This window comes from Sciurus carolinensis, unplaced genomic scaffold (assembly GCF_902686445.1).
Source record: "Sciurus carolinensis unplaced genomic scaffold, mSciCar1.2, whole genome shotgun sequence".
NCBI classification, from domain to species: domain Eukaryota; kingdom Metazoa; phylum Chordata; class Mammalia; order Rodentia; family Sciuridae; genus Sciurus; species Sciurus carolinensis.
In genome coordinates, this window is record NW_025920132.1 from 827,149 (window position 1) to 854,698 (window position 27,550).

At 33.9% G+C, this 27,550-nt stretch overlaps 1 protein-coding gene across 1 annotated transcript in view; it reads left to right on the plus strand.

Annotated features, from left to right (window-relative positions):
• The first annotated feature begins 14,872 nt into the window (after positions 1-14,872).
• LOC124974122 (zinc finger protein 883-like) overlaps positions 14,873-27,550 on the plus strand; it is a 64,048-nt gene continuing 51,370 nt past the window's right edge. Inside the window, exons 1-2 of the mRNA XM_047537636.1 lie at positions 14,873-14,935; positions 15,416-15,542. Of these exons, the coding sequence (XP_047393592.1) occupies positions 14,873-14,935; positions 15,416-15,542 (190 nt within the window). The remainder of the gene's footprint in view (positions 14,936-15,415; positions 15,543-27,550) is intronic.

Consider the following 27,550-nt stretch of genomic DNA (forward strand, 5'->3'; position numbering starts at 1 on the left):
GAAGCTGAAATTTTCAAGGACTGTACCTTGTTTCTTATCTCTATTATATAGTCTTATAACCTTTTATGTTAGGCAGTTGTAGGGCAGGGAGTGTCATGAGTCTCTTTTAATTTCTCACAGGCAGCTTGGAATTCTAATGTACAAATCAAAAGTTTTATTTATTCCTTTTAAGGCCTAATACAGGAGTTTACATATTAGTCCAAAATTAAGGACCAGTATCTGAGTGTTTTAGTCAGATTTTTTTTATGACTGTGACCAAAATTCTGTAGAAGAGCAATTTTAGAGAAAGAAGAGTTTATTATGGGGCTAACAGTTACAGAAGTCTCAGTTCAGAGATGGTTGGTTCCATTCCTCAGAGACTGGGAAGAGGCAGAATATGGCAGGAGAGTGTGGCGTATAAAAGCATCTGGGAAGATGGTGCCAGGAAGCAGAGAGTGCTCTGCTCAACAGGGATAAAAGATAATCCTCAAAGACCTGCCCCTAGGGATCTTTCTCCTCCTGCAATACCCTACATGCCTGGAGTTACAATTCCTTCCCTAACTGAGGCTTAATGCACTGAATAGGCAAGACTTTCAAAACCAAATCATTTAATATCTAAACCTCCTTGCATTGTCTCATGCATGAGCCTTTGGGGGACAACTAATAGCCAAATCATAACATTGACATTTACAGAAACCCATATACCCATCTCTGGTTCCTGACTTCTATAAGGCTTAAGATAGTCTTCTTTAAATCTGACATCAAAATTCAGGTCCATTATATAATCTGGAATCCCAAAGAGGTGACATGTTTACAAAACTCAACCATCTTAGTGGACACCTCATATCCCCATGACGTGAGGTGTTTTACTGCAACAATATAGTATTTGAAAATCTGAGTTCATAGTGGGGTTGGCTATAAGCATATAATCCTTATTTTGAGAAAGGATTTCATAACCACTCATAACCCTCAGCTAACAATTTTGATAGAATTCTATTAAAAAATTACAGAAAATTAAATCTCTATGTAAGAAAACCCAACAATACTGGATTGTTACTTTTTTATTGAAGTCCTGTCACTCAAGGTATTAGGAATACCTTATCAGAGGAATGCAAAGAAACTCATTTCTTAAAATTATTCTTAACAAGCCATTGTTACCTGGCATTACTAGTAGCGAAGTATATGGATTTGATAATATTGGATGAATATCTAAAACTATGTGCCTTTTAGCTCTCAGATCTTCTTGCCCAAATTAGTATGCATCAGTGGGTTTTTAATTTTTTTTAATGGAAGATTGGGTTATTGCAGGGTGTTTGGCAAGTACAACCAAATCCATCTTTTAAGAACTTGCCCTCAAGAGATTTCAACCCTATTAATACTTTACTTTTAAGGTTATATTGTTTCTCCATGGGGTATTGCCACTTCCTTAAACAAAATACTGTTTGAGAAAATATTTGTCATACTTCTCAGGGTCCCTTTGACCAATATAACCTTACTTGTTTATTTACTGTGACCTTGGATTGTACCCATGTATCCATATCCTCAGCACTTTAAATTCTTGTTTTTATTTTGAGTCAGGGTCTCACTAAGTTGTTTAGGGTCTTTCTATGTTGCATATGGTGATAATGAAATTGAAATCCTCTTGCCTCCTCCTCCCAAACAGTTGGGATTAGTGGTATATGCCACTGTGCCTGACTCAATCACTTAATTAAAAAAATCTCTATCACAAATTGATTTTTGTTTTTAAAAATTGAATATTTTTTATTTTTCTTTACATTACATTTTTTATATTCATGCACATAAACTATAAATGTCTTTTGTTCCAATTGATTTTGTTGTCTTCTTGTTTCCATTACTCTTCTCATTTATAATAACTGCCCTGCTCTGATAACTGTTTTAACATTCAAACTCTCTTTTGATCTTAATATTTCCTTAAATCTGAATCTCAGGTCAAATAAACTTTGGTAAATATTGAGCTCTACAACTTAATGGATACTTCATAAAATATCATACAAATGAATATTATTACTGCTATCCAGATTTCTTTTGGTTTTGTAAATTAAGATATGAAAAACTAGTGTTCTGTACACACTAAAAATAATTTAAAAATATTATTATTGAGGCAGGCAAGATGGTGTATTAGAGTGAGGCAACATTTCTGTTAGCTCACTTACCCAGAACTCAAGTGGTGAAAATAGTACTTCTTTCTGAGGCTCTGAATAAAAAATCTTGAGACTGGAGGGTCAATGTGCTCTTGCTAAACCAGAGACTGTTCAACTCATCAAATTGATCTAAAACCAGTTACCCTGATTTTACCAATCATCATAGGAGAACTGATCCAGGAGTCATCTTGAGAGTAAACACAACTATTCCAATGGAGAGTGGAAACCCAGATCTGGGAGATTATGGTTAGGCCTGCACAAACCTATCTGAGCCTAGCATAGACTTAACTGAGATTAACAAACACACGTAAAAGAAGAAACCAAGAGCATCTTTGCCTAGGTAAACTCCAGTTGCAGAGGTAGGGAGAACCCAACTCTCTCCAACACTTTGAGTCCTGTGGCTCAATGGATCTCATAAGGTCAACAACAATGAATCAGGTATTTGATGTGGTGAGTTTCAAGACACATAGCTCTCTGATTAACTGCCTGAGTGGTCCTGGGCACTTCCAAGACCACAGCACCCACCTTTCCCCCAAACCCATCCAGTTTGTCACCTGCTGAGTCCCTGGCTCCCACCCATTATAGTGCCCTACCTTTTGCTGGCACCTGACAGTTTTCTGACATCCAACTGCTCCTTGCCTTCCCTATCTGTCTGATCCCTGTGACCATAATCTGCCTGGGCCCTCTGGTCCCCAGAGACCCAGTATTGACTCCAAACTCACACCCTGCCCACAGCTTGACAGACTATGCCTGCAATTTCACTGCTTGGCACATAGCCCAGTTTGCCAGGCTTCAATGTCCCTGCCACTTCAGTCTTACCCAGGCACCTGCATTGCTCTCTGGCTCACAGGCTGGCCCAACCCAACATTTCACCACTTGTCATGCCCAGTCCATCAAGATTGACATCTCCCAGGCTTTAGAAGTATATTAATTCAACAATACCAGCAACTCACCACAAAATAAAGCAAACAAAAACTCACTAAAACTAAGTCCCTGCAACCAGAAACTCCACCATGGGACCTTCTCTCATAGAACCCAATGAAGAGCACACACTGCTAATGGGTGGACTGCTCCTCCCATTCCACTCCTTATCTGTCTCACAAGAAGAGAAGTTTAGAAGTCTTAGAACCTAGCTGGCAACTTGGTGAGCAACACAATAAAAAGTAAGGGCTCAACAGTCCACACCCCATACACCCACACTCAGTTCACACCTCAAGAAGAATCAAAATTAGTTGGGAACAGAGAGCAAACACATATGGTCACTGTTTGTCCAACACAGTCAAAATGACTCCATAATTTCTTAACTTTTCATCCATGTTTTTCACTTTTTTTATTTTTGGTTATGTTTTATTTTGTTTTTGGTGTTTTGTTTTACTTGAATATGTACTGATTTGTTCAAGAACAGTTATACATATAAAGACTTGTTACTCTTCCTAATTTCTAACCTTTTTGTCGAAGGATGTTATTTTTAAAGGCCAGTTTTTTGAGGGTCAAGGTATTCTATTAGCATAGTTTGATTTTGTTTTGTATAATTTCCACCACTGTATTCTCTGTTTTCTTTTCCCCTCTTCCTTTTCTATTGTTAACAACCAAATTCTCTCCCACTATTTATTTATATTCTTTCTTCTCTTTTTCTCTCCCTCTTCCTCATTAACATGACATCCTATGTTACCATTTCATCTTCCCTATTTACCCTTTAAAATTGCAAACATTTTCTACTTTTCTATCTCCTTTTTTCTCATACCAAAATGGATTCTTAACATCTCTTAATACTACTTGATGTATATAATGTCTTCCCCTACCACCAATGCCAGAACAGTAATTAATATGGCAGAAGTCATAGACAACAACTATTGTTTGACTTTGTGCCAGCAAGACATAATTTATGATTACTTACTATTTTACTAATGAAAATTGCTGACCCTTCTATTTCTATATATTATACCAAATAACACTGAAGATGTCAAAATAGGAGCTAAGTACCTAATCTACTGCTGTATATTTTTGGCATAGATTTTTACTATCATTGTCCTTTGCCCCCAAATTGTGGGGTGCTTATAACAGGGGCACTACAGACTGCTTTAGATCCATCCAGATAGATGGGTGGACACACACAATCAATATGAAAGATGAAGGAAAAATACCATATCAAACAATATAGATTACCTCAAAAAAACAGATTTCATTGATACAATGGAGGAAAGACCAGAGATAAAATTCAAAAAGTTCATGGTTCAACTGATCTATGAGGTAAAAGATGACAAAATAAATAATTTAAGAGAGAAAGTACAAGAAATTAAATATAACTTCAATAAGGAAATGTAGATCCTGAAGAAGAATCAATTGGAAATATTCAAAATGAAGGTATTAATAAAAAAAATTAAAAATCCAATGGAAAGCATCACCACAGACTAGACCACATGGAAGATAGATTATCAGGACTTGAAGACAAAGTATATAATCTTAAAAAAGATGGTTACAGATAAAATATGTTAAGGGATTATGAACAGAAATTTTAGGATAAAGACTCTGAAATACAGACAAAATTCTTCACAATCTTAACAGTAAAATAACATCAAAAAATTTCCAAAATCTTAAAATGAAAAATTAAATACAGAAAACATACAGAACTCCAGATATGCAAAAATTCAACAGGCCTATTGAAAGGAACATCATTTTGAAAGTGTCTAACATACAGAAAATAAAATCTTACAAGCAAGAGAAAAAGACTGGTTACATTTTTAGGAAAACCAATGCATATCTCAGCTGATTTTTTAACCCAGACCCTTAAATGTTGGAGGCTTTAAAGTAATATATAACAAACTCTAAAGAAAATGAATGCCAACCAAAAATACTATATACAGAAAATTAAGGTTTTGATTTGAAGATAAAATAAAAATTTTCCATGATAAAATTTAAAAGAATTCACAACTTAAAGCTGACAGTACAAAAAATACTTAAAATTTTTTCAAAAATAAGTGGAGAAAAAACAAAAAACCAACAGCAGAAACAACACTAGAATAATACTCAAAGAAAACTCAATTAAAGGTAAAAACTAGAAATAAACCAAAATGAGAGGAAATAACAAAGCATCTTTCAATAATAACACTGAACACGAATTGTCTAAACTCATCAAAAAAGTCATAGGCTTGCAGATTGAATTGTAAAACAATACCCAATTTTATGGTATCTTCAAAAGACTTACACATAAAGAAAGACATCCACAGAATGAAGATGAAAGTTTGGGGAAAATATATTGTTCATGTTGTCTTCCTAAACCAGCAGTGGTTTCTTTTCTCATATCAGATAAATTGGACTTTTAAGCAAACATAATCAGAAAAGATAAAGAAGGTCATTTTATTCTGCTTAAGTGAATCATACAAGAAAAAAGAGCAGTCAGTGATATTTATGTTCTAAAAGAAGCAACTACATATATCAAGCAAACTTTTCTCAACATCAAGGATCAAATAGACCAAAACACAATAATACTGTGCAACCTTAACACACCCTTCTCAACATGAGATGATAATCCAAACAAAATATAAAAAAAGATGCTACACAACTAAAAAAATCTAGACTTTACAGATATATATAGAATATTTAGTCCATCAGTGACTGAATATAACTTTTCCATAGCATGTGAAACATTTTGCAAAATATAATTAGAATTCAATGAGAAGACAAAAAGTAGAAAATATTCAAACACCTGGAGCCTAAATATTGCAAATCATTTTATTGAATGATAAACGGATTGCAGTATGAATCAGTGGTGAAATGAAAAAATACTTAGAAGTAAATAAGTAAGAATAGTGTTACAACATATCAAAAACTCGACCACTATGAAGGATGACATAGGAGGAAAGTTTATATTATCAAGCTCGTTTATTAACAAATAGTTTTACACCAAATAAATAAACTAACATTACATCTTAGGGTCCTAGACAAAGAAGAATAAATCCATAACAATATCAGTAGATCCCAGGAAATAAAATCAGAGTCCAACTCAATAAATTGGACATTATAAAAACAATTAAAAATATATGAAAAAAGTTCATTCTTTGAAACACTAAACTAATTTGATAAATTTTTAGCTCAGCTAAATATAGGAAAGAGAGAACACTGAAAAATTTTAAAATCCATGATGAAAATATTACAAGCCATAGTAAAATAGAGGGGAGTATCAGGAAGTACATTGTTTTTTATATTCCAATGTGTTAGATATTCCTAGATATGTATGACCTAACAAAACTGAATCAGAAGGATCTAGAAAATTTGAAGAGATCAAATTCTAGTAATAAATTGAAGAAGCCGTAAAAAATCTAACAAAAAGAAAAGTTTAGGACTGGATGAATTCTCAGCCAAGTTCTACCAGGCTTATAAAGAATTAATATCGATCCTCCTCAAATTTTTTCATAATATAGAAAGGTAAGAAATGCTTTCAAACTAATTCTATGAAACTAGTAGCTCTCTGATACCAAAATCAAAGACATATCAAATAATGAAAACTGCATGCTGATATCCTTGATGAACAGAGATGCAAAAAATTCTTAATAAAATACTGACAAGTTGCACACAAAAAAACATTAAAATGATAGTTCACCATGGTCAAACCCAAGATTGACATCATTCTAAATGGAGAAACTGAAGTCATTCACACTAAAAACAGGAAGAAGACAAGGATGTCCTCATTTACCTATTTTATTCAACATACTACTTGAAACCCTGGCTAGAGCAATTAAGAAAATGATAGAAATCAAAGTTATAGAAAAAAAGGTTATAGTTATAGAAAAGTTGAAGTTAAAGTTATAGAAAAAAATGTGCTTAAACTATTTTTTTCCGGGAACATGATTCTATATGAGAAAGTCCCAAAAACTCAAATGATAACTTTCTAGAACTCATGAAGAAATTCAGTAAAGTAGTGGCATACAAAATTAATACCCATAACTCAATTGAATTTCTATGCATCAATAATTAATCAGCTGCAATAGAAATTAGGAAAACTATTCCATTCACAATAACCTCCAAAATAGAAAAAAACTACTTAGGTATAAATCTAATAAAAGAGATGAAGTATCTCTACAATTAAAATCAATGAACAGAGCTACATTCAAAAAAAACTACATAGGTAGGAAAGCAAAAGGAACAGAATTGAAGATGCATAGATTAATTCTCCATAAATATAATTACCTTACATTACACAAAAGTGTTAAAAGTGCACACTGGAGAAAAGATAGCCTTTTCAACAAATGGTGCTGGGAAAACTGGAAATCCATATGTAATAAATTGAAAGGTAATAGCTATTTCTCACCCTGCATAAAAGTTAACTCTAAGTAGATCAAAGAACTACAAATTTAACTAGAAACACAGAACCTAATAAAAGAGCAGTTAGGCCCAGATCTCCGACACATTGATATAGGAACTGATTTTCTGAACGAGACTCTAAAATTAAAAAATAATAATAAATTAGATGGGACCAAACTGAATATATTCACAGGAAAAGAAACATGAAGACAGAACCTACAAAATGGGACAAGAGCTTTGCAACCTGTATATGTTGTCAATTTCTAGGATGTATAAAGAATTCAGAAATCTTAAACACACACACACACACACACACACACACACACACACAATAAATAAAGGGACAAAGAAACTGAACAGATTTTCTCAAATAATAGAGAAATGATCAACAAGTATTTGAAAAAATGCTGAACATCTTTAGAAATTAGAGAAATACAAATTAAAAGTGCCCTGAGATTCCATCTCAGTCTGGTCAGTATGGTAAGTATCAAGAATATAAGTAACACGTGTTCATGAGAATGTGCAAAAAACAGAATTCTCACACATCATTGGTGGGGTTGCAGATTTTTGTAACCCCTCTGGAAAGCAGTATGGATATTTTTCAAGGAATGGATCCATGATTTAAACCAGTGAACCCACTCCTGAATATATACCCAAAGGATAGTAAATGCAGCATACTACTGTGACACAGTCACATTAATATTTATAGCATCACAATTTAAAATAGTTAAGTTATGAATGCAACATAGGTGCTCTTCAACAAATGAATGGATAAAGAAATTGGGGCATATATGTACAATGCATTGTTAATCAGCCATAATGAAGAATGACTCCATGACTTTTACCAGTAAATGGTGGGATCTAAAGAATATTATGCTAACTGAAATAAACCAATTCCCAAATCCAAAGGTTGAATTTTTTGTTGATATATAAAATCTAAACCACATAGAGTGGTGGAGGATAACAAAAGTTCATAAGATTAGACAATGGTGAAAAAAAGAATGGAGGATAAAAGGAATAAGAAAGGCAGTAAAAAAATCTAACATAATTTTCCTGTGTATACATATAAAAATATCTAAGTGAGTTCCACCATCATGCCCACCCAAAAGACATAAATTCATGAAAATGGAGTCTACTGTCATGTAGAACTAAAAAAATCAATAAAATTAAATAAAAATAACAATTATTTGAAAAGCTACATTTTTATTCTGTTATAAATATAATACAACATATACATGTATCAAAACTTTATTGCTTAAATATGTATAATTTTTATTTTACATTTAAAATAAGTTTAATTTGAAATACAAAGCACAAACAAAATATTCAAATGGGGCTGTTGCTAGTTGATATTTTAATAACATACATAAATACCATAAAATATTTGAACTCAAATTCACTAGTAAATGTTTCCTTTATGTGGTCAACCTCATTGTCTGTCAAAATTTCTCTAATCCCACTATGGTCTTGGAGTAGCTAGAGAAATTTTTATATTTTCAGAAAACCCAGCTCTATCCCAGAACAACTGAATCAGATTCTTCATTTCAGTAATCTCTAATTCATTGTTGTACAATTATATCTGAGAATTCCTTGCATTTTGATTTATTGTACACAAACGGGGTACATCTTTCATTTCTATGGTTGTGCACAATGTAGATTAACACAATTCATGTAAGAAAACATATACATAGGGTGATACTGTCTCATTCTACTCTTTCCCCACCCCATCTTGCCCCATTTTTCTCTACACCATCCAAAGTTCCTTCATTTTTCTCTTCTTACTACTATCCACCCTCATTATATATCCTCATTCACTTATCAGATAAAACATTTGGCCTTTGGTTTTTTGGGTTGGGCTTATTTAACAGCATGATAATTTCCAACTTCATTCATTTACCAGCAAATGTCATAATTTTATTCTTTATGTCTGAGTAATATTCCATGGTGTATATATACCACAATTTCTTTATCCATTCATCAATCATAGGGCATCTCCATTGGTTTCACAACCTAGCTATTGTGACTTGAACTTCTGTGAATATTGATGTGACTGCATCACTGTAGTATGCTGATTTTAAGTCCTTTGGGTATCAACTGAGGAGTGGGATAGTTGGGTCAAATGGAGGGTCCATTCCAAGTTTTCTGAGAAATCTTCATATTGCTTGTCAGAGTGACTACACCAATTTGCAACTCTACTAGCAATGTATAAATATGCCTTTTTCACCACCTTCATGCCAACACTTATTATTGTTTATGTTGTTAATATTAGCCATTCTAATTGGAGTTAGAAGAACTCTTAGGGTCATTTTAATTTGCATTGCTCTAATTGCTAGAGATGATGAGCACTTTTTCATATATTTGTTGATCATCCGTATATCTTCTTCTGTGAAGCATCTGCCCAGTTTCTCAGTCCATGTATTGATTGTTTTCTTTGTATTTTTGTTGTAAATTTTTTAAGTTGTTTAAACACTTTGGAGATCAGTGCTCTGTCTGAATTATTTGTGGAAAAGATTTCCTCACACTCTGCAGGTTTTCTTTTAGCATTATTGTTTCCTTTGCTGGGAAAAAAGCTTTTTAGTTTGAATCTATCCCATTTATTGATTTTTGCTTTTATTTCTTGCACTATGTGGGTCTTGTTGAGAAAATCTGGTCCTAAGTCACCATGATGGAGATTTGGGCCAATAATTTCTTCTGTTGGTGAAGGGTCTCAAGACTAGATCCTTGATCCTTGATCTATTTTGAGTTGAGTTTTGCATAGTGTGAGAGAAAGAGTTTTAATTTCATTTTACTGCATATGGATTTCCAGTTTTACCAGCACCATTGTTTAATTGGCTATCTTTTCTCCATTGTAAGTGTTTGGCACCTTTGTCTAGTATGAGATAATTGTATTTATATGGGTGTGTCTCTGTTTCTTCTATCCTGTAACTTTGGTCTTCCTGTCCATTTTAGTGCCAATACCATGCTGCTTTTGTTACTCTTCCTCTATAGTACAGTTTAAGGTCTTGTATTTTGATACCTCCTGCATCACTGTTCCTGTAAAGGATTGCTATGAATTTTCTGGTTCTTTTGTTCTTCCACATGAATTTCATGATTGCTTTCTTTATTTCTATGATAAATGTCATTGGGATTTTAATTATAATTGTGTTAAATATATATAAGATTCTTGGAATATGACCATTTTGATATTATTTTTCCTATCCAAGAACATGAGAGATCTTTCCATCTTTTAAGGTCCTCTGACATCTCTTTTTTTAATGTTCATTGTTTTCATTGTAGAGATCTTTCACCTTTTTTTGATTGCAAAGTATTTTTTGAGGCTCTTTTGAGTAGTCGTTTTCCTCATTTCCCTTCCAGATAGTACATTGCTTATGAATTAAAATGCTTTAGATTTATGCATTTTAATGCATAAATTGATTTTCTATTCTTCTATTTTGCTGAATTCAATTATTAGTTCTAGAAGTTCTCTGGTGGATTTTTTGCATCCTCTAATTATACATCATGTCATTGACAAATAGAGATAGTTTCAGTTCTTATTTTTCTATTCATATCCCTTTAATTTCTTTGGTCTAATTTCTCTGGCTAGTATTTCAATAATGATGTTGAAAAGAAGTGGTGAAAGAGGAAATCCCTGTCTTGCTCCAGTTTAAGGTAATGTTTCCATTCTTCTCCATTAAGAATGATGTTGACTGTAGGCTTAGCATAAGTAGCCTTTACAATGTTAAGGTATGTTCCTACTCTCCCTATGTTTCCTAGTGCTTTGAGGATGAAGGGGTGTTGTATTTTGTCGAACACTTACTCTGCATCTATTGAAATAATTATATGACTCTTTACCTCTTTACCTTAAGTCTATTGAAGTAATGAATTACATTTATCGATTTCCAGATGTTGAGTCAATATTGCATCCCTGGATGAACCCCACTTAATCATGGTGCACTATCTAATTTATACATTTTTTGTATGTTATTTGCTAAAATTTTGTTATGGATTTTTTGCATCTATGTTCATCAGAGATATCAGTCTAAAATTTTATTTCCTTGATGTGTCTTTGTCTGGTTTTGGTATCAGAGTGATACTGCTTTATAGAATGAGTTTTGAAAGTTTCCCTCCTTTTCTATTTTCTGGAATACTTTGAGGAGTATTGGAATGAGTTCTTCTTTGAAGGTCTTGTAGAACTCAACTTAGAATAAATCTGGTCCTGGGCTTTTCCTGGTTCATAGGGTTTTGATGGCTTCTTGTATTTCATTGCTTGTAAATTGATCTGTTTAAATTGGGAGGATCATATGTCTCTAGAAATTTGTCAATGTGTTCAATATTTTCTATTTTGTTGGAGTATATATTTTCAAAGTAGCTTCTCATTATTATGTTTTGTAATTCAGTGGTGTCTGTCATGATATTTCCTTTTTCATCACAAATTTTTGTAATTTGAGTTTTCTCTCTCCTTTGTTAATGTGTCTAAGGGTTTATCTATTTTGTTTACTTTTTCAAAAAAATAACTTTTTGTTTTGTCAACTTTTGAATTGTTTCTTTTGTTTTGATTCCATTGATTTCAGCTCTGATTTTAATTTTCTGTCTTCTAATACTTTTGATGTTTTTCTGTTCTTCTTTTTCTAGCGCATTGAGATGTAATGTTAGCTCATTTATTTGTTGACTTTTTATTATTTTCTTGAATGAGCTCCATGCAATAAATTTTCTTCTTAGTACTGCTTTCATGGTGTCCCAGAGATTTGATATTTTGTATGATCAATCTCATTTACTTCTAAGAATTTTTTGGGGGGGTGCTGGGGATTTAACTCAGGGACTTGGTCTTGCAGTGGAAGCACTTTACCAACTGAGCTATCTCCCAGCCCAAGAATTTTTTTAAATTTTTCTCCTGATGTTTTCTGCTATCCATGCTTCATTCAGTAGCATACTATTTAGTCTGCAGGTGTTGGAGTAGTTTCTGTCTTTTATTTTGTCATTGATTACTAAATTCTTCCATTATGATGTGATAGAATGCAAGGTAGTATCTCTATTTTTTTTTTTTGGCACTTTCTAAGGGTTGCTTTGTGGCATATCATATGGTCTGCTTTAGAGAAGAAGACAAGTGCTGCTGAGAAGAAAGTGTAATCACTCATTACTGGATTGAATATTCTATTTATGTCTGTTAAGTCAAAATTATTGAGAGTTTTTATGAGTTCTATGCTTTCTTTGTTTAGTTTTAGTTTGGAAGATCTATGCAGTGGTGACAGCAGTGTGTTAAGTTCACCCAGGATTATTGTGTTGTGGTCTCTTTGATTCCTGAAATTGAGAAGAATTTGTTTGATGTACGTGATTGCCCTGTGTTTTGAGGCATAAATATTTATGATAATTATGCCTTCCTGATTTATGTTTCCCTTAAACAGTATGAAATTTCTTTCTTTATTCCTTCTGTCTAACCATGACTTGAAGTCCACTTTATCTGATATAAGGATGAAACCCCTGCTTCTTTACTGATTCCCTGTGTGTGGTAGTTTTTTTCCCCATTCTTTGACATTTTTGTCTGTCGGTGTCCTTTTGTATGAGATGAGTCTTTTGAAGGCAGCATATTTTTGGGTCTTTCTTTTTAATCCAATCTGTCAGTCTATCTCTTTTCATTGATGGGAGTAGGCCATTAACATTCAGGGTTATTATTGAGATATGATTTCTATTCCCAGTCATTTGGGTTTATTTTTGGATTTTAACTTGAGTTGGTAACTCCTTTGATTTGTTTTTCCTTTAAGGTAGCTCTTCCCTTTTCTGACCTACTTGCTGTTTTCCATTTCCTCCACATGGAATATTTTGCCTGGAATGTTCTGTAGCACAGGCTTTCTATTGTAAATTCTTTTTACTTTTGTATACCACGGAAGGTTTTTTTTCATCTTCAAATCTGAAGGTTACTTTTTGTGGGCATAGGATTCTTTGTTGGCAAACACTTTCTTTCAGAACTTGAAACATGTTGTTCCAGGCCCTTTTAACTTTTAGAGTCTGGACTGAGAAGTCTGCTGCTCTCCATATTGGTTTTCCTCTATACGTAATCTGTTGCTTTTCTCTTGTAGCTTTCAAAATCCTGTCTTTATTTTATTTACCAGGCATATTCATTATAAAATGAGTTGGTGTGAATCTGTTGTAATTTTGTGCATTTTGTGTTCTGAAACCCCCTTGCATTTGATTTTCCATTTCATTCTTTAGGATTGGGAAATGTTTTTCTATCAGGTCATGTAATAGGTTGTACATTCCTTTGGTTTGTAACTCTGTGCCTTCCTCAATCACAATAATTCCTAAATTTGATCTTTTCATTATGTTCCAGAGTTCTTGGAGGTTTCTTTCATTATTTCTTACCATCTTCTCTGTTTGGTCAAATTTATTTGCAAGATTAAATATTTTGTCTTCATTATCTGAGTTTTTTTTTTTTTTTTCCCCAAGGGATCTAGTCTATTGGTGATGCTTTCCATTAAGTATTTTATTTAGTTTATTGTTTCCTTCATTTCAAGGATTCCTGTTTTTTTTTTTTTTTGAGAATCTCTATCTCTTTGTTGAAGTGATCTTTTCCTTCCTGCAGTTTCTCTTTCAACTGCTTATTGGAGTGACCATTTGTTGCCTGCATTTGCACTTTTATTTCATCCTTTGCTTCATAAATCATTTTAATTATTTATATTCTGAAATTATTTTATGATATTTCTTCTACCATGCTTTCACTGTGTTCTCTGAATATAGAATCTGGGTTTGTTTTGAACAATTTCTTCCTTTGTTTTTTCATGTTGTTCATGTATGTTCCCTCTTCCCCTCTAGCAGTGCAGATCTTTGGTGTTGCAGTTTCCCCCCATAGGCCCCCATAGGCTTATAGTTACCCTCTAGGTTTCCAAAACCTCTTCTTTAAGGGGAAAATCAATATTAGTAGCACCCAGTACACATAATATGCAGCCCTAAACCAAATAGCCCCTTTGAAGACATTAATAATATTGTCATAATAAACAGAGAGTATGAGTTCAATTATTATCTACAGTATAACAGATAGATATGCAATAAAGTCTGAAGTTTCTAATGGAGGACAAAGAGGATGGGGAGGGGTGTAGAATATAACTGTTAATGGGATAAGAAAAGAGTATATAGAAGTTCTAGATCATAGAAAGTGTGAAAGTGTAATCAAAAGGTGTTGGTTGTTAGCATGACAAAAGGGGGAAAAGACTGAGAAAAGAGGTTAACAAAAGGAAAATAGAGCAAGGAAAGTAAAGAAACAAAAACTTACAATTTTTCAAAAAGGTGAAAGAAAAAACCTTGCAGTATAACAGTTATGTATTATTCAAAGCTCCCACTCTCTGGTAGGCTGCTGCATGAAAGATGCATGACAATGAGCGTCCAGTTCCCAGCAGGCATCTTAGGATGTTATTTGCCCTACCTAAAGATGGAAGATTCTGCTTCTGGGATAATCCAGGATGGACACACTGGCTTACAAGTATGTGGACAAATTGGGATCTGAAGCTCAGGGCATGGGTGTGGTTAGCCTGGTGTCCTAGAGACAGGGTGTTTTTGGTTGGAAAGGGGTAGTGGAGCAGAGTATGATCTGTCTGTTTCAGGGGTCCCAGAAGTGGGGTGTGGTCAGTTGTTTTGGGAATTCCGGTGGCAGGGTGCATTCAATTGGGCTGAGGGGTCCTGGAGATGGGGTTTTGTCAGTCCATCCACAGGTTTGACAGGTCCTATTGTCTCAAAATTGTGGCAACCACATGTAATGAAACCAGTGGGTACTGTCACAGTGAACTTCAAGGCAACAGTAGGCAACCAGTGATCCCTTGGTGGTCTGTAGTCAGTCTGCATGCCAACAGTAGACAATCACTTTTTCAACAGAGGTTCTCTGGGCAGTCCAAGGTCTGATCATTGACAGCCTCCTCCAGTCGATCCATGGTCCACAGTCCCTGTCAGATGAAATTTGGACTGCTCCCTTCTCCTCTGTACTATTTATTTACCTATTCTTTTTTCAGGAACTGTTGATGTTCAGGGATGTGGCCATTGATTTCACTGAAGAGGAGTGGAAATGCCTTCAGCCAGCTCAACAAAGATTATATAGAGATGTGATGTTAGAGAATTACAGAAACTTGGTCTTCCTCGGTATGTATAACTTCCCTTCACAATTTTTAATTAATTATGATTATTTAATTTTCTTCCCTTAATGAATATCTTCTGGGAACTTCTCTATAGGAATGCATTTCAGATTTGTGCTTTCAAGAAAAACAGGACACTTTTGTGTAAATAAATTGTTAGTGACATTCTGTTTAGTCTTTAATCTATCCCTCTCTGGGTATGTTATATATCCTTCACTTTAGAAACGTGATACTGAGAGTAATTCAGTGATATGAAATACTGTGGTCTACACTTATAAGAAGACACAGTTGAGAGGCCCAAAGTTTAAGGAAGAAGCCAAATTTCAAAATGTTGATGGAGAAGTTATCTAACAGAAAAGATTTTTAGAAGCTTAGGTTTAATTCTCCCATTATCATTGAATATGATCTGCCCTATGTTTATCATGTTTTAAAATTCTTTAAATCTTCTGTGTGTCTACAGTGATGTCCCAGTTCATTTAAGTTAACCACCCAACTCCCCTTTGCTAGTGAATGATAGAATGATCTAAAATGTTTTCTGTTATTTGTGGGTCTCCAGGTGATAATGTGCACATTTTTGGAGAAATATAGGTCAAGTCATTTTAATAAATTAATATCCTAAAACAGTTTAATATTATTTATATATTTATTCTTTAAAATTCACTTCCCTGTGTTCATTATAAATAAAATTTGTTATTGATTTTTTGTGAAATGAAAGTCATGTTTCACAATAAATGCTCTTTTGTGGTATGTAGTGATAGTTGCAGATTATAGTTATATGAAAGCATTTGTAAATAATATATCTATATTTGGTTCAATTTTCCTTTCCTTTATTCTTTCATTTTATAGACTACATTTCATGTTGTAGGAGACGTTTCCTCATTTCATGTAACACTTTTATTTTTGTCTATATTTTATGAATATATTTCCATTACATCAAAAATTAGGACATTGTTGGAATTAAGATATACTTATTCTGGTTTCTATTGTCAATAAGATTTATATGCTTTTACATTTTTATAGGGATAGTATACCTTTTTAAGTGAATTTTATGTTTTACCCATATTGATCTTTTATCATGTATATGTACATAGTAATGAAAATTTTTTATATGTGAATGTAATAGGGATAGAATCCAGGGGTGCATTAGTAATTGGCTACATCCCCAATCCCTTTCCATTTTGTGGGGGCATCTGGAATTCCATCCAGTGCTTGACAAAGATCCTCTGGAGGATGATTGCAAAGGCTCATCCTAAAAGGAATTGCCAGATGTTTTGCTCTGAAGCATGGTGTTTACTCTGCTGTGTTTTTCTTATAATATATTACTCATTTCATTCTGAACAGATTGCTTAAGGGGACGAGGGGAATACAACAAAAATTCAAGAAAATATTACCTACAATCTGAAAAACAATGGGTCTTTACCACTAACAAAATTAAAAATGATTTTGCAACTGTGCAATGAGTCCCTGAAAGTCTCTGGAGAAAATAGTTGTAGATCTGCCTTTGTCTCCAACAGGCTGGTTAAATTTTAACAATGGTTTTGTTCATGTGTAGTGGTGAGGTAAGAGAATAAGGTTTCACAACATTCCTTCCTTCCTACAAAGAATATGTCACCCCTATAATAAACGTTGGTACACAATTACAATTGGGACCGCTGGCCTAGTGTAACCCTTAACTCAGCAATTTAGATATTAACCAGATGGACCTAGTAGAGATGGTCACATGAGATTACTTGTCTATTGTTTTAACCCCGAGAATAATAACCACGAGAATAATAAGAATAGTCTTAGGTCACATAGAGTTTAGATATTAAGGAAGTAAATATTGTATTAGCTCATTGATGTAATTAGATATTCTTAAAACAATTGTGATTAGGTAAGGATAATCTGTAAGGTTGTTGTTTTCTGCCTATGCTTTGGAAACTTCTTTAATGTTAACCAAAAGACTGCCATTATAGCATGAAGAAAAATGTATATAAACCCAGCCTTCCCCAGAATAAAGTGGGATTGATTGCACCAGAACTAGAGTCTGTGTCTTTCATTCTCCACCCATCGCCGATGCTGTCTCCCCACACCCCGTTTACCAGTGTGGAACCCATGGACTCCTGCTCGGGCTGAACCCCGGCACTATTTATATTTGGGAAGAGGTTCTCACAAAGTTTTTGAAGATGGAATTGAAATTATTACCTCCCTTCCTCAGAATTACCATAGTAATTCTGGATTATATGCATGCTTTATATATATATATATATATATATTCATGAATTTATTCTGTTTATAGGATAAAGACCATAGCATTTTAAAGGTATCTTTCAAATATTTTACAATTCTTTTTTTTTATGTGTTGGTTGAAATTTTAATTGTGATCAAAACCACAAAACAGCACTTGCTCTTCCACCATATCATGCATACTGTTCAACAATATTAACTCAAATTGTCAAGTAATATATCGAGAGAATGCTTACATCTCAAAAATCAATAAATATACTTCTATGTAAGCAAGTGTTTATTTCTGTCTTTTCCTATCACTAATGTCATTCTCATTTCTGTTCAGAAGATTTTTTTGCATATTTGTTTCTTTGTTTTTAGTTGTCTTATATAAGTAGAGTTCTCCGATATTTTTCTTTGTGGTACAGACATATTTCAGTTAACATAATGTACTGAAGATTTATTCTGATTATAGATTTTGCAAAAATTTATTACTTTTAACTGGAAAAATATTCTGTAATTTCTATATTCCAAATTGCTCCATCCACATATTTTAATGGTTATTTGGTTGGCTTCCACATTGCAGCTCTGTTGATTAATGCTGTAATAAAATTTTTTGTTCAAATGTCTTAATTTGCTGTATATGCAAGGCTTTATTACACTCAGAATTCACTATGTTCATCTGTCTTGGTTGATGTCATTATTACCAATTAAATTTTAGAGTTTTTAATATTTTTAAATCATGAAACAATCTTCTCTCATTTTTTTCTATTTTGAATATATTTGATACATCCATAAAATTTGATATTCCAAAAATTTCTAGAATAAGTCTTTTCTAACTTTGCAAAGAATATCATTGGGAGTTTGAGAGATATTAACATGAAGTCACCAGATAACTTTGAGAAGTAAAAACATCTTTTAATTCAATCTTTTGATTTTGGAAAAATTTTATGTTCAGGACTGTTCAATCAATTGCAACATATGTGTGGATTTTTGAACATCCTTTCCACTTTAGATTTCTATCATTATACACTGATGATCAGAAAACAATTTTAGTATTTTTATATCTATTATTCTTTGGTTTATTAATTTCCTGTTGGTTGAACCACTTTCATATTACATTTCTATTGAAAACATTTAGTATGTAAGTCAAATTTGTTTAAATTATTTTCAAAGTATTTTGTTTTTTAAATTACAATTTGTTTCACTTTTTCTTACAGCAAGTGCATATTAGTGTCTCAAGTATTCAAGTGTTGATTTCTATTTATTTACTCATGTTAATCTTAACTTTTTATATCTTAGATATATGGTGTGAGTTGAAAGTATATCTATTCTTTTTGCAGTATTCTAGGGAAAGCTTTTTTTATCTGCATATAATGTTCTACTTTGTCTATTTTCAAAGTTTTTTTTATTAAAAATATATTTTATCTCAGATAACTTCTTGCTTTAAACTGTTTTCTATATCATAATTTGGCCTTCCCAGCTTTCTTTTGGCCAAGGTTTTATGTAACACTCTTCTACTCCTTGCTTCATTCTATTCATTTCCTTAAATTTAGAGTTCCCTGTAGATTGTATTATTTGTACTTCTTTTAGATTTATTATTTTTCTTTTTTAAAACTTTTATTCTTTTTTAGATATACATGACAGTAGTCTGTATTTTGACATATATACATACATGGAACCAAACTTCCCAGGTTTGTGGTTATATGCAATCTGGAGTTACACTGCTTGTGTATTCATATATAAACATAGGAAATTTATGTCTGATTCAGTCTATTATCATTCTTATACCCATCTTATACCATCCCTTAATTTTACTTGATTTAATCCAATAAAATTTTATTCTGTGTCCCCCACCTTATTGTGTGTTAACCTCCACATATCAGAGAGAACATTTAGACTTATGAAGTGATATTTTAGTACCTGTACATTTAACATTCATCAGGCACTTCTAAACATCTAGGCAGACTGGATATTTCAATTAAAAACTCAATTTGTCCAATATGTACATGACCATCTTCAAGGAACTGCACACATATGACAATACTTCTAAATTGAAAATGACTTTAAAATATGAGAATTCTGGTACTTCACCAACCCAGTGTGCTATAATGATCCAATTTTAAGAAGAAAATTCTTCCTAGGAATTTTAGCACAAAACATACAAGATTTGTTTACTAATTCTACTTTTGTCATACACTGGCAACCTCATTAACATCTAGAAAAACTAGGTTTAGATTACAACTTGTTTGTTCTTTATATACACTATGTACAGAGCAAAGTAAAACAAAACCCACAGACATTGGATCAATGGTTACTTTTGCCTAATTGTAAGCACACTGGCATGATGATCTAGAGAATCAGCATACAATGCTTATTACTCAACAGGTGTTTTGGCTATTGTCCTCTGCAAAACATTTCCTAGAAATATTCAAAAAACATAATTTACAAAATGTGTTATATTTTACCACTTCTACTTTGAACATTACAATATCTAAAAAGCCTCTATATCTAAAAAGTACTTACCATTGTCAACTATATATACAGGAATGAGGAGTAAAATGCATAAACCAACAATGGTTATAATATAAAAAATCTAATTTACATATAACCAGTCTGGCCCAGGACCCTCCCTTCTCAAGGTCAAGGTCTTCTCCATTTCCTATAACCCCGTGAATAAACGTGAACAATGTCATTCCTAGAGGTGGTCTAACAACTCCATTTAAATGTCACTTCCAGAAGACATTTCTGACTTTTTAAAACAAATGGGTATTTATGTAACATTATATTATAATAATAACATATATCAACAACCTGCTTAAAATTTAGAATGTACAGATGTAGTAAAAGTTTTAAATGGTGGGGGGGCAAATTGAGGGCAGCTGTTTCATAATATATACACAGGTCTTCTACAAATGCCCAGTAAATCTTCCTGAAGGAGGTTGGGCATTTCCAATTGGTCAAATAATTTGTTACCCTGCAGGGACTCTCTTTGATAGAACAATCACCAACTGTCCAAAGTCTCACCATTCCACCCATCATGTTCCACAGCTTTGCTCACCTTCTGGGATGAGAAGACTTTTGTTTGCCTTCTCAGGATGAGGTGTCATCTAATGGAGCCTGCACATAGTGGGCACAGAGGGCCCGAGTCTGTGCTGATTGGCCAAACTTTCTGTCATTCATTCACCTTCCTACTGAAATTGGAACTTTTGACTGACCACCATTCTTCTTGAAATACCTTCCAATGGTGCTATTCTCAGTGCAACTTTGAACATGATTGGACCAGGAGACCTGACAGCCAGGGATTCCTGGGTCTGGTGTTGGAAAGATAAATGTCACACTCAGGTTTTGCAGAGAGGTCTCCAAGTCTTTCACAGTCTAGGTCAACCAGTGAGCAGTCACAGCAGTAGTTCTGGAGGTTTGCAGGGCAGAGGCTATACCCTTTTCCTGGGTCCCCCATCTTACCCAGCAGCCTGGAACTGAGGGACACAGAATGTTCCTAAGTGTAGGTCATGCTCAATTTCTTGCTACTGACTTGGCAGTTTCTTCTTTTAGATTTAATTTTGCTAGTTAAGTTGTTTTGATTTGCTGTATAATAATGCATGCCGGGGTCCAGAGCTAGCAGGAGTCCATGGGTTCCTCACAGGTAAACGGGGCTCAGGGAGACAGCGTCAGTGATGGATGGAGAATGAAAGACACAGACTCTAGTTCTGCTGCAATCAATCCCACTTTATTCTGGGGAAGGCTGGGTTTATATACATTTTTCTTCAGGCTATAATGACAATCTTGTGGTTATTATTAAAGAAGTTTTCAAAGCATAGGCAGAAATTGTTTTTAACAAGGAACAGAAAATTATGAGAAAACAGTAACCTTACAGATTATCCTTACCTATTCACAATTGTTTTAAGAATATCTAACTACCTCGGTGAACTAATACGATATTTACTTCGTTAATATCTAAACTCTATGTGACCTAAGACTATTCTTAATATTCTCATGGTTAAAACAATAGACAAGTAATCTCATGTGACTATCTCTACTAGGTCCATCTGGTTAATATCTGAATTGCTGAGTTAAGGGGTAAAGGAGGGCAGTGGTCTCAATTGTAATTGTGTACCAACGTTTATTATAGGGGTGACAAATTCTTTGTAGGAAGGAAGGAATGTTGTGAAACCTTATTCTCTTACCTCACCACCACACATGAACAAAACCATCGTTAAATTTAACCAGCCTGTTGGAGACAAAGGCAGATCTACAACTATTTTCTCCAGAGGCTTTCAGGGACTCATTGTACGGTTGCAAAATTATTTTTAATTTTGTTAGTGGTAAAGACCCATTGTTTTTCAGATTGTAGGTAATATTTTCTGGAATTTTTGTTGTATTCCCTTCATCCCCTTAAGCAATCCGTTCAGACTGAAATGAGTAATATATTATTAGAGAAAACACCATGCTTTGGAGCAAAACATCCAGCAATTCCTTTTAGGATGAGCCTTTGCAATCATCCTCCAGAGGATCTTTGTCAAGCACTGGATGGAATTCCAGATGGCCCCACAGCTCCCCCTTTTTTATTTTGTAAAGTGAAGAGGCTTTCTTGGATTTTTATTTTCTTGACTAGTCTGAGGATTACTCGGAGGAGGACTAGAAGACAAAAAAATTAAAATTAAAATACATACTCCAATAAAGCCATATTGTAATATTGTATTTAGGAATGTACTATTAAATATAGTTGTTTTTATATTATGAAACATTTGGGAGGCCAAATTATCTGCTGGAACAACTGAGAGATGAGCCTGACTCAACATTCTTATTTGTAGTTGTAAAGCATTGATATCTGGTGCTATATTAGTATTATTCCAAACTCCTCTAAGGTGAGTTTTAACTTGTTCCCAATTAGTATTATTATCAACCTTTAAAGGAGTAATACAAATCCATTTATAATTAGCATGACATCTAGTGGTCATTCTAGTTTGAATATTTTGAATCTCATTTCCCATAAAGAGAATAGCTTCTTCAAGAGCATTAATTCTAGTTTCTAATTTTTTATCAATTTGTTCTTGTGCTACTAAAGCCACAGAGATATTATGAGATAAATCATTTACATGTGAAGCGGTATGAATTTCCTGTACAAGCGCTGTGGTCAAAAGATCTAAGGAAGTGATTATACTGATTAAAGCTGTTATTCCTAGGATCAAAGCTGCAACAAATCTTTTTGGTCTTAAAAGTTCATTAACTGTTTTTAAAATTTCAACACCTGGGTCATCATACCAAGATTCTGTAAGATTGACTGGCAATATAACATAATTAGGCTGATGTACAATTAAAAGCACCTTTAAATCTTTAGACATGGTTGAATTAATACAATTAGTAAGAGCACAATCATAACAATAAATGTTATAAGCTTCCTTATTTTTAGTGATATTGAAATTATTTATGGTAGACATAAGAATAGCACGAGGAGCATTTATACAAGCACGTACTGCAAAGTCATTAGGTTTACTTAGGTCTTTGTATTAATACTATATTAGTAGCTGCTAATAGTTTATACAAGTCAGGAAAGTAAGAGAATTTACCATTTATAAGGTCACTCTGATAGATGGGTGTTACCCATCCAGGAGTAAACCATCTATGAATAGGCTCATTGGTATGAAAAGGGTTAAAATTAAAATGTACTGTTTTATTTCATCTTATCTTTAACCAAAGTTTGTAATCAAAATCAGGAGAAGACACAGAATAATCTGTAATAGTAGTAGCAGAGCCTTGTGGCTTAAACTGTAATACAGTATGATGAAAACCACATTCAAACCATTTTGGGAAATCTGTTTCTAAATTGAGTAGATTCCAAGAGCTGTCTTTACGACTGTTAAAGTCGTCACATGGCTTAAAAGGAAGCGGTAAAGTCACTTAAATATTTGTATCATTATAATTAGCATATCCAAGTGAGGTTATCTCTAGGGACCATATATCTCTTTCATTGTCTTCTTCTGGAGAATCAGTAATATAAGTCCTATAACTTAAAGAGAGACATCCCAATGGCACATGTAGATTATCTGTACTAAAGCACATTGGTGTCTCTTCTGTAATTCCATGAAATGTAATTGTAAATGCTATTTTATGTGGTATTAAAGAATCTGAAATCCCTCCAAGTAGTTGAGGCTCATTAGTAAATACTTTAATATTAGATCTGCTCCAAGTAGTTGGATGCAGTAAGGGAGGATTTGGAAAATAGGTCCAGTAAGCCTTCCCTACATTATCATAAGCATAAATAGGCAGTACCTGAGTTGAAATGAGAGCAATCAATGCAAAAAACAAAGCCTCTGGGGTTTTAGGTTTTCCGGAGCTGTTCACCATGTGTTCAGCAGCGGTAGTCAGGCATTTCACTTGTCCCCAAGTCAGCAGGTCTGAGTTGCGAGTTGCGGATGATTGTGCAAGATGCAACTTTTTCATCTTAAATACTAGTCCGTTTTCGTCCGTCTGATTGGGTTGGTAAGGGATCCAATACTTTTTGTTCTTCCTCCTTTGAATAGGGCTCTTTGTAGTGATGTATTAATCTGTCTGGAATCCACAAAGTTGTTTCTGCTACTTGTGGAAATACACAAGCATAGCCTCGACCATGAGGTTAGCAAGACATCAGGTCTTCTCCATTTACCAGATAAAAATCTTTCCATTTTACTAAACTTTGTTTTGACCTTTTACTTTCCCAATGTCTCATCATTGCAGTATTTCCCTCCTTGTCAGTATTTAAATGATTTAAAACAAATAAAGCATGTTGTAAAATATGATGTGGGGAAGAGTATTTAAGCTCTCCCTCTTTTAACTTATTTATTTGTATTTTTAATCTTTGATGGTTCCTTTCTATTATTGCTTGTACTTGTGGGTTATAAGGAATTCCTGTAAAATGAGAAATATTAAACCTGGAACAAAAATCTTTAAATGGTTTTGATGTATAAGCAGGAGCATTATCAGTTTTTAATTTTTTAGGCATTCCTAAAACAGAAAAACAAAGGAATAAATGTTGAATCACATCCTTATAGGCTTCCCCAGTTCTGGCTGAGGCCAAAATAACATGAGAAAAGGTATCAACTGTAACATGAACATAAGACAATTTTCCAAATTCTGATATATGATTTACATCCATTTGCCATAAGACATTAGGTAAAAGTCCTTGAGGATTAACTCCCATCTGTGGAGAAGGAATAAATTTAGGACAAACATGACAATTTTTAACAATAGTTCTAGCTTCTTCTCTAGAAATATGAAATTGTTTTTGTAAGGCAGATGAATTTTGATGATGATTTTTGTGTGATATAATAGCTTCTTCTATAGCTGTTAAAATAAAATTTTTAGTTAAGTGATCAGCATGGGTATTCCCCTGAGCAAGGGGACCAGGTAATCCGGAATGTCTCCGAATATGACCTATACAGAAATGTGAAGTTCTGTTATGAATTAGATATTGAAGTTCTTGTAACCTATGTATAATTTTAGATGAAAAGGAGAGTGTTGCTGTTTCTATGGTTGGAAACAGTTTAACAATGTATAGTGAGTCGGTGTACAAGTTAAAGGGTTGAGCAACAGTCTTGAAAGCATAGATGACTGCTTCTAATTCAGTTCTTTGTGCAGAAGTTTCTTGTGTCCATAGAACTGTGGGTTGAGAATTAATTATTGTAACTGCTTTTCCATTTGATGACCCATCTGTAAATATTAACATAGCATTGTTTTTTTCTTATTGTATACAAATGGGATACATGTTGTTTCTCTATTTGTACATAGAGTCAAGGCATACCATTTGTGTAATCATACGTTTACATAGGGCAATGATGTTTATTTTTTTTCTTCCCCCCTACCCCTCCCACCCCTCTTTTCCCTCTATACAGTCCTTCTTTCCTTCATTCTTACCGCTCTCCTTATCCCTAACCCTAAACCTAACCCTAAACCTAATGCTAACGCCTCCCACCCCCCATTATATGTCCTCATCCACTTATTAGCGAGATCATTCGTCCTTTAGTTTTTTTGAGATTGGCTTATCTCACTTAGCATGATATCCTCCAATTTAGTCCATTTGCCTACAAATGCCATAATTTTATCATTCTTCATTGCGGAGTAATATTCCATTGTATATATATGCCACAGTTTCTTTATCCATTCATCAACTGAAGGGCATCTAGGTTGGTTCCACAATCTGGCTATGGTGAATTGAGCAGCAATGAACATTGATGTGGCTGTATCTCTGTAGTATGCTGATTTTAAGTCCTTTGGGTATAGGCCAAGGAGAGGGATAGCAGGGTCAAATGGTGTTTCCATTCCAAGCTTTCTGAGGAATCTCCACACTGCTTTCCAGAGTGGCTGCACTAATTTGCAACCCCACGAGCAATGTATGAGTGTTCCTTTTTCACCACATCCTCGCCAACACCTATTGTTGCTTGTATTCTTGATAATCACCATTCTAATTGGGGTGAGATGAAATCTTAGGGTAGTTTTGATTTGCATTTCTCTTATTAGTAGGGATGTTGAACATTTTTTCATATATCTGTTGATTACTTGTACATCTTCTTCTGTGAAATGTCTGTTTATTTCCCTAGCCCATTTGTTGATTGGATTATTTGTATTCTTCATGTAGAGTTTTTTGAGTTCTTTATAGATCCTGGAAATTAGTGCTCTATCTGAGGTATGGTTGGCAAAGATATTCTCCCACTCTGTATGCTCTCTCTTCACATTTCTGATAGTTTCCTTTGGTGAGAGAAAGCTTTTTAGTTTGAATCTATCCCAGTTGTTGATTCTTGCTTTTATTTCTTGTGCTATGGGCGTCCTGTTAAGGAAGTCTGATCCTAAACCAAGAAGTTGAAGATTTGGACCTACTTTTTCTTCTATAAGATGCACGGTCTCTGGTCTGATTCCAAGGTCCTTGATCTATTTTGAGTTGAGTTTTGTGTAGGGTGAGAGATAGGGGTTTAATTTCATTCTATTGCATATGGTTTTCCAGTTTTCCCAGCACCATTTGTTGAAGAGGCTATCTTTCCTCCATTGCATATTTTTGGAACCTTTGTCTAGTATGAGAAAATTGTATTTATTTGGGTTTGTGTCCATGTCCTCTATTCTGTACCATTGATCTACCTGTCTATTTTGGTACCAATACCATGCCGTTTTTGTTACTATTGCTTTGTAGTAGAGTTGAAGATCTGGTATTGCAATACCCCCTGCTTCGCTTTTGCTACTGAGGATTGCTTTAGCTATTCTAGGTTTTTTAATCTTCCAGATGAACTTCATAATTGCTTGCTCTATTTCTGCAAGGAACATCATTGGGATTTTAATTGGAATTGCATTGAATCTGTATAGCACTTTAGGTAGTATAGCCATTTTGACAATATTAATTCTTCCTATCCAGGAACATGGGAGATCTTTCCATCTTCTAAGGTTTTCTTGAATTTCTTTCTTTAGTGTTCTGTAGTTCTCATTGTAGAGGTCTTTCACCTCTTTTGTGAGATTGATTCCCAAGTATTTTATTTTTTTCGATGCTATTGTGAATGGGGTAGTTTTCCTAATTTCTCTTTCTGAAGATTCATCACTTATGTATAAAAATGCATTGGATTTATGAGCATTGATCTCTTAACCTGCTACTTTACTAAATTCACTTACGAGTTCTAAAAGTTTTCTGGTGGAATTTCCAGGTTCCTCTTAATATATAATCATGTCATCAGCGAACAGGGATACTTTGTGTTCTTCTTTTCCTATTCGTATCCCTTTAATTTCTTTGGTTTGTCTGATTGCTCTGGCTAGAGTCTCAAGGACGATGTTGAATAGAGGTGGTGAAGAGGG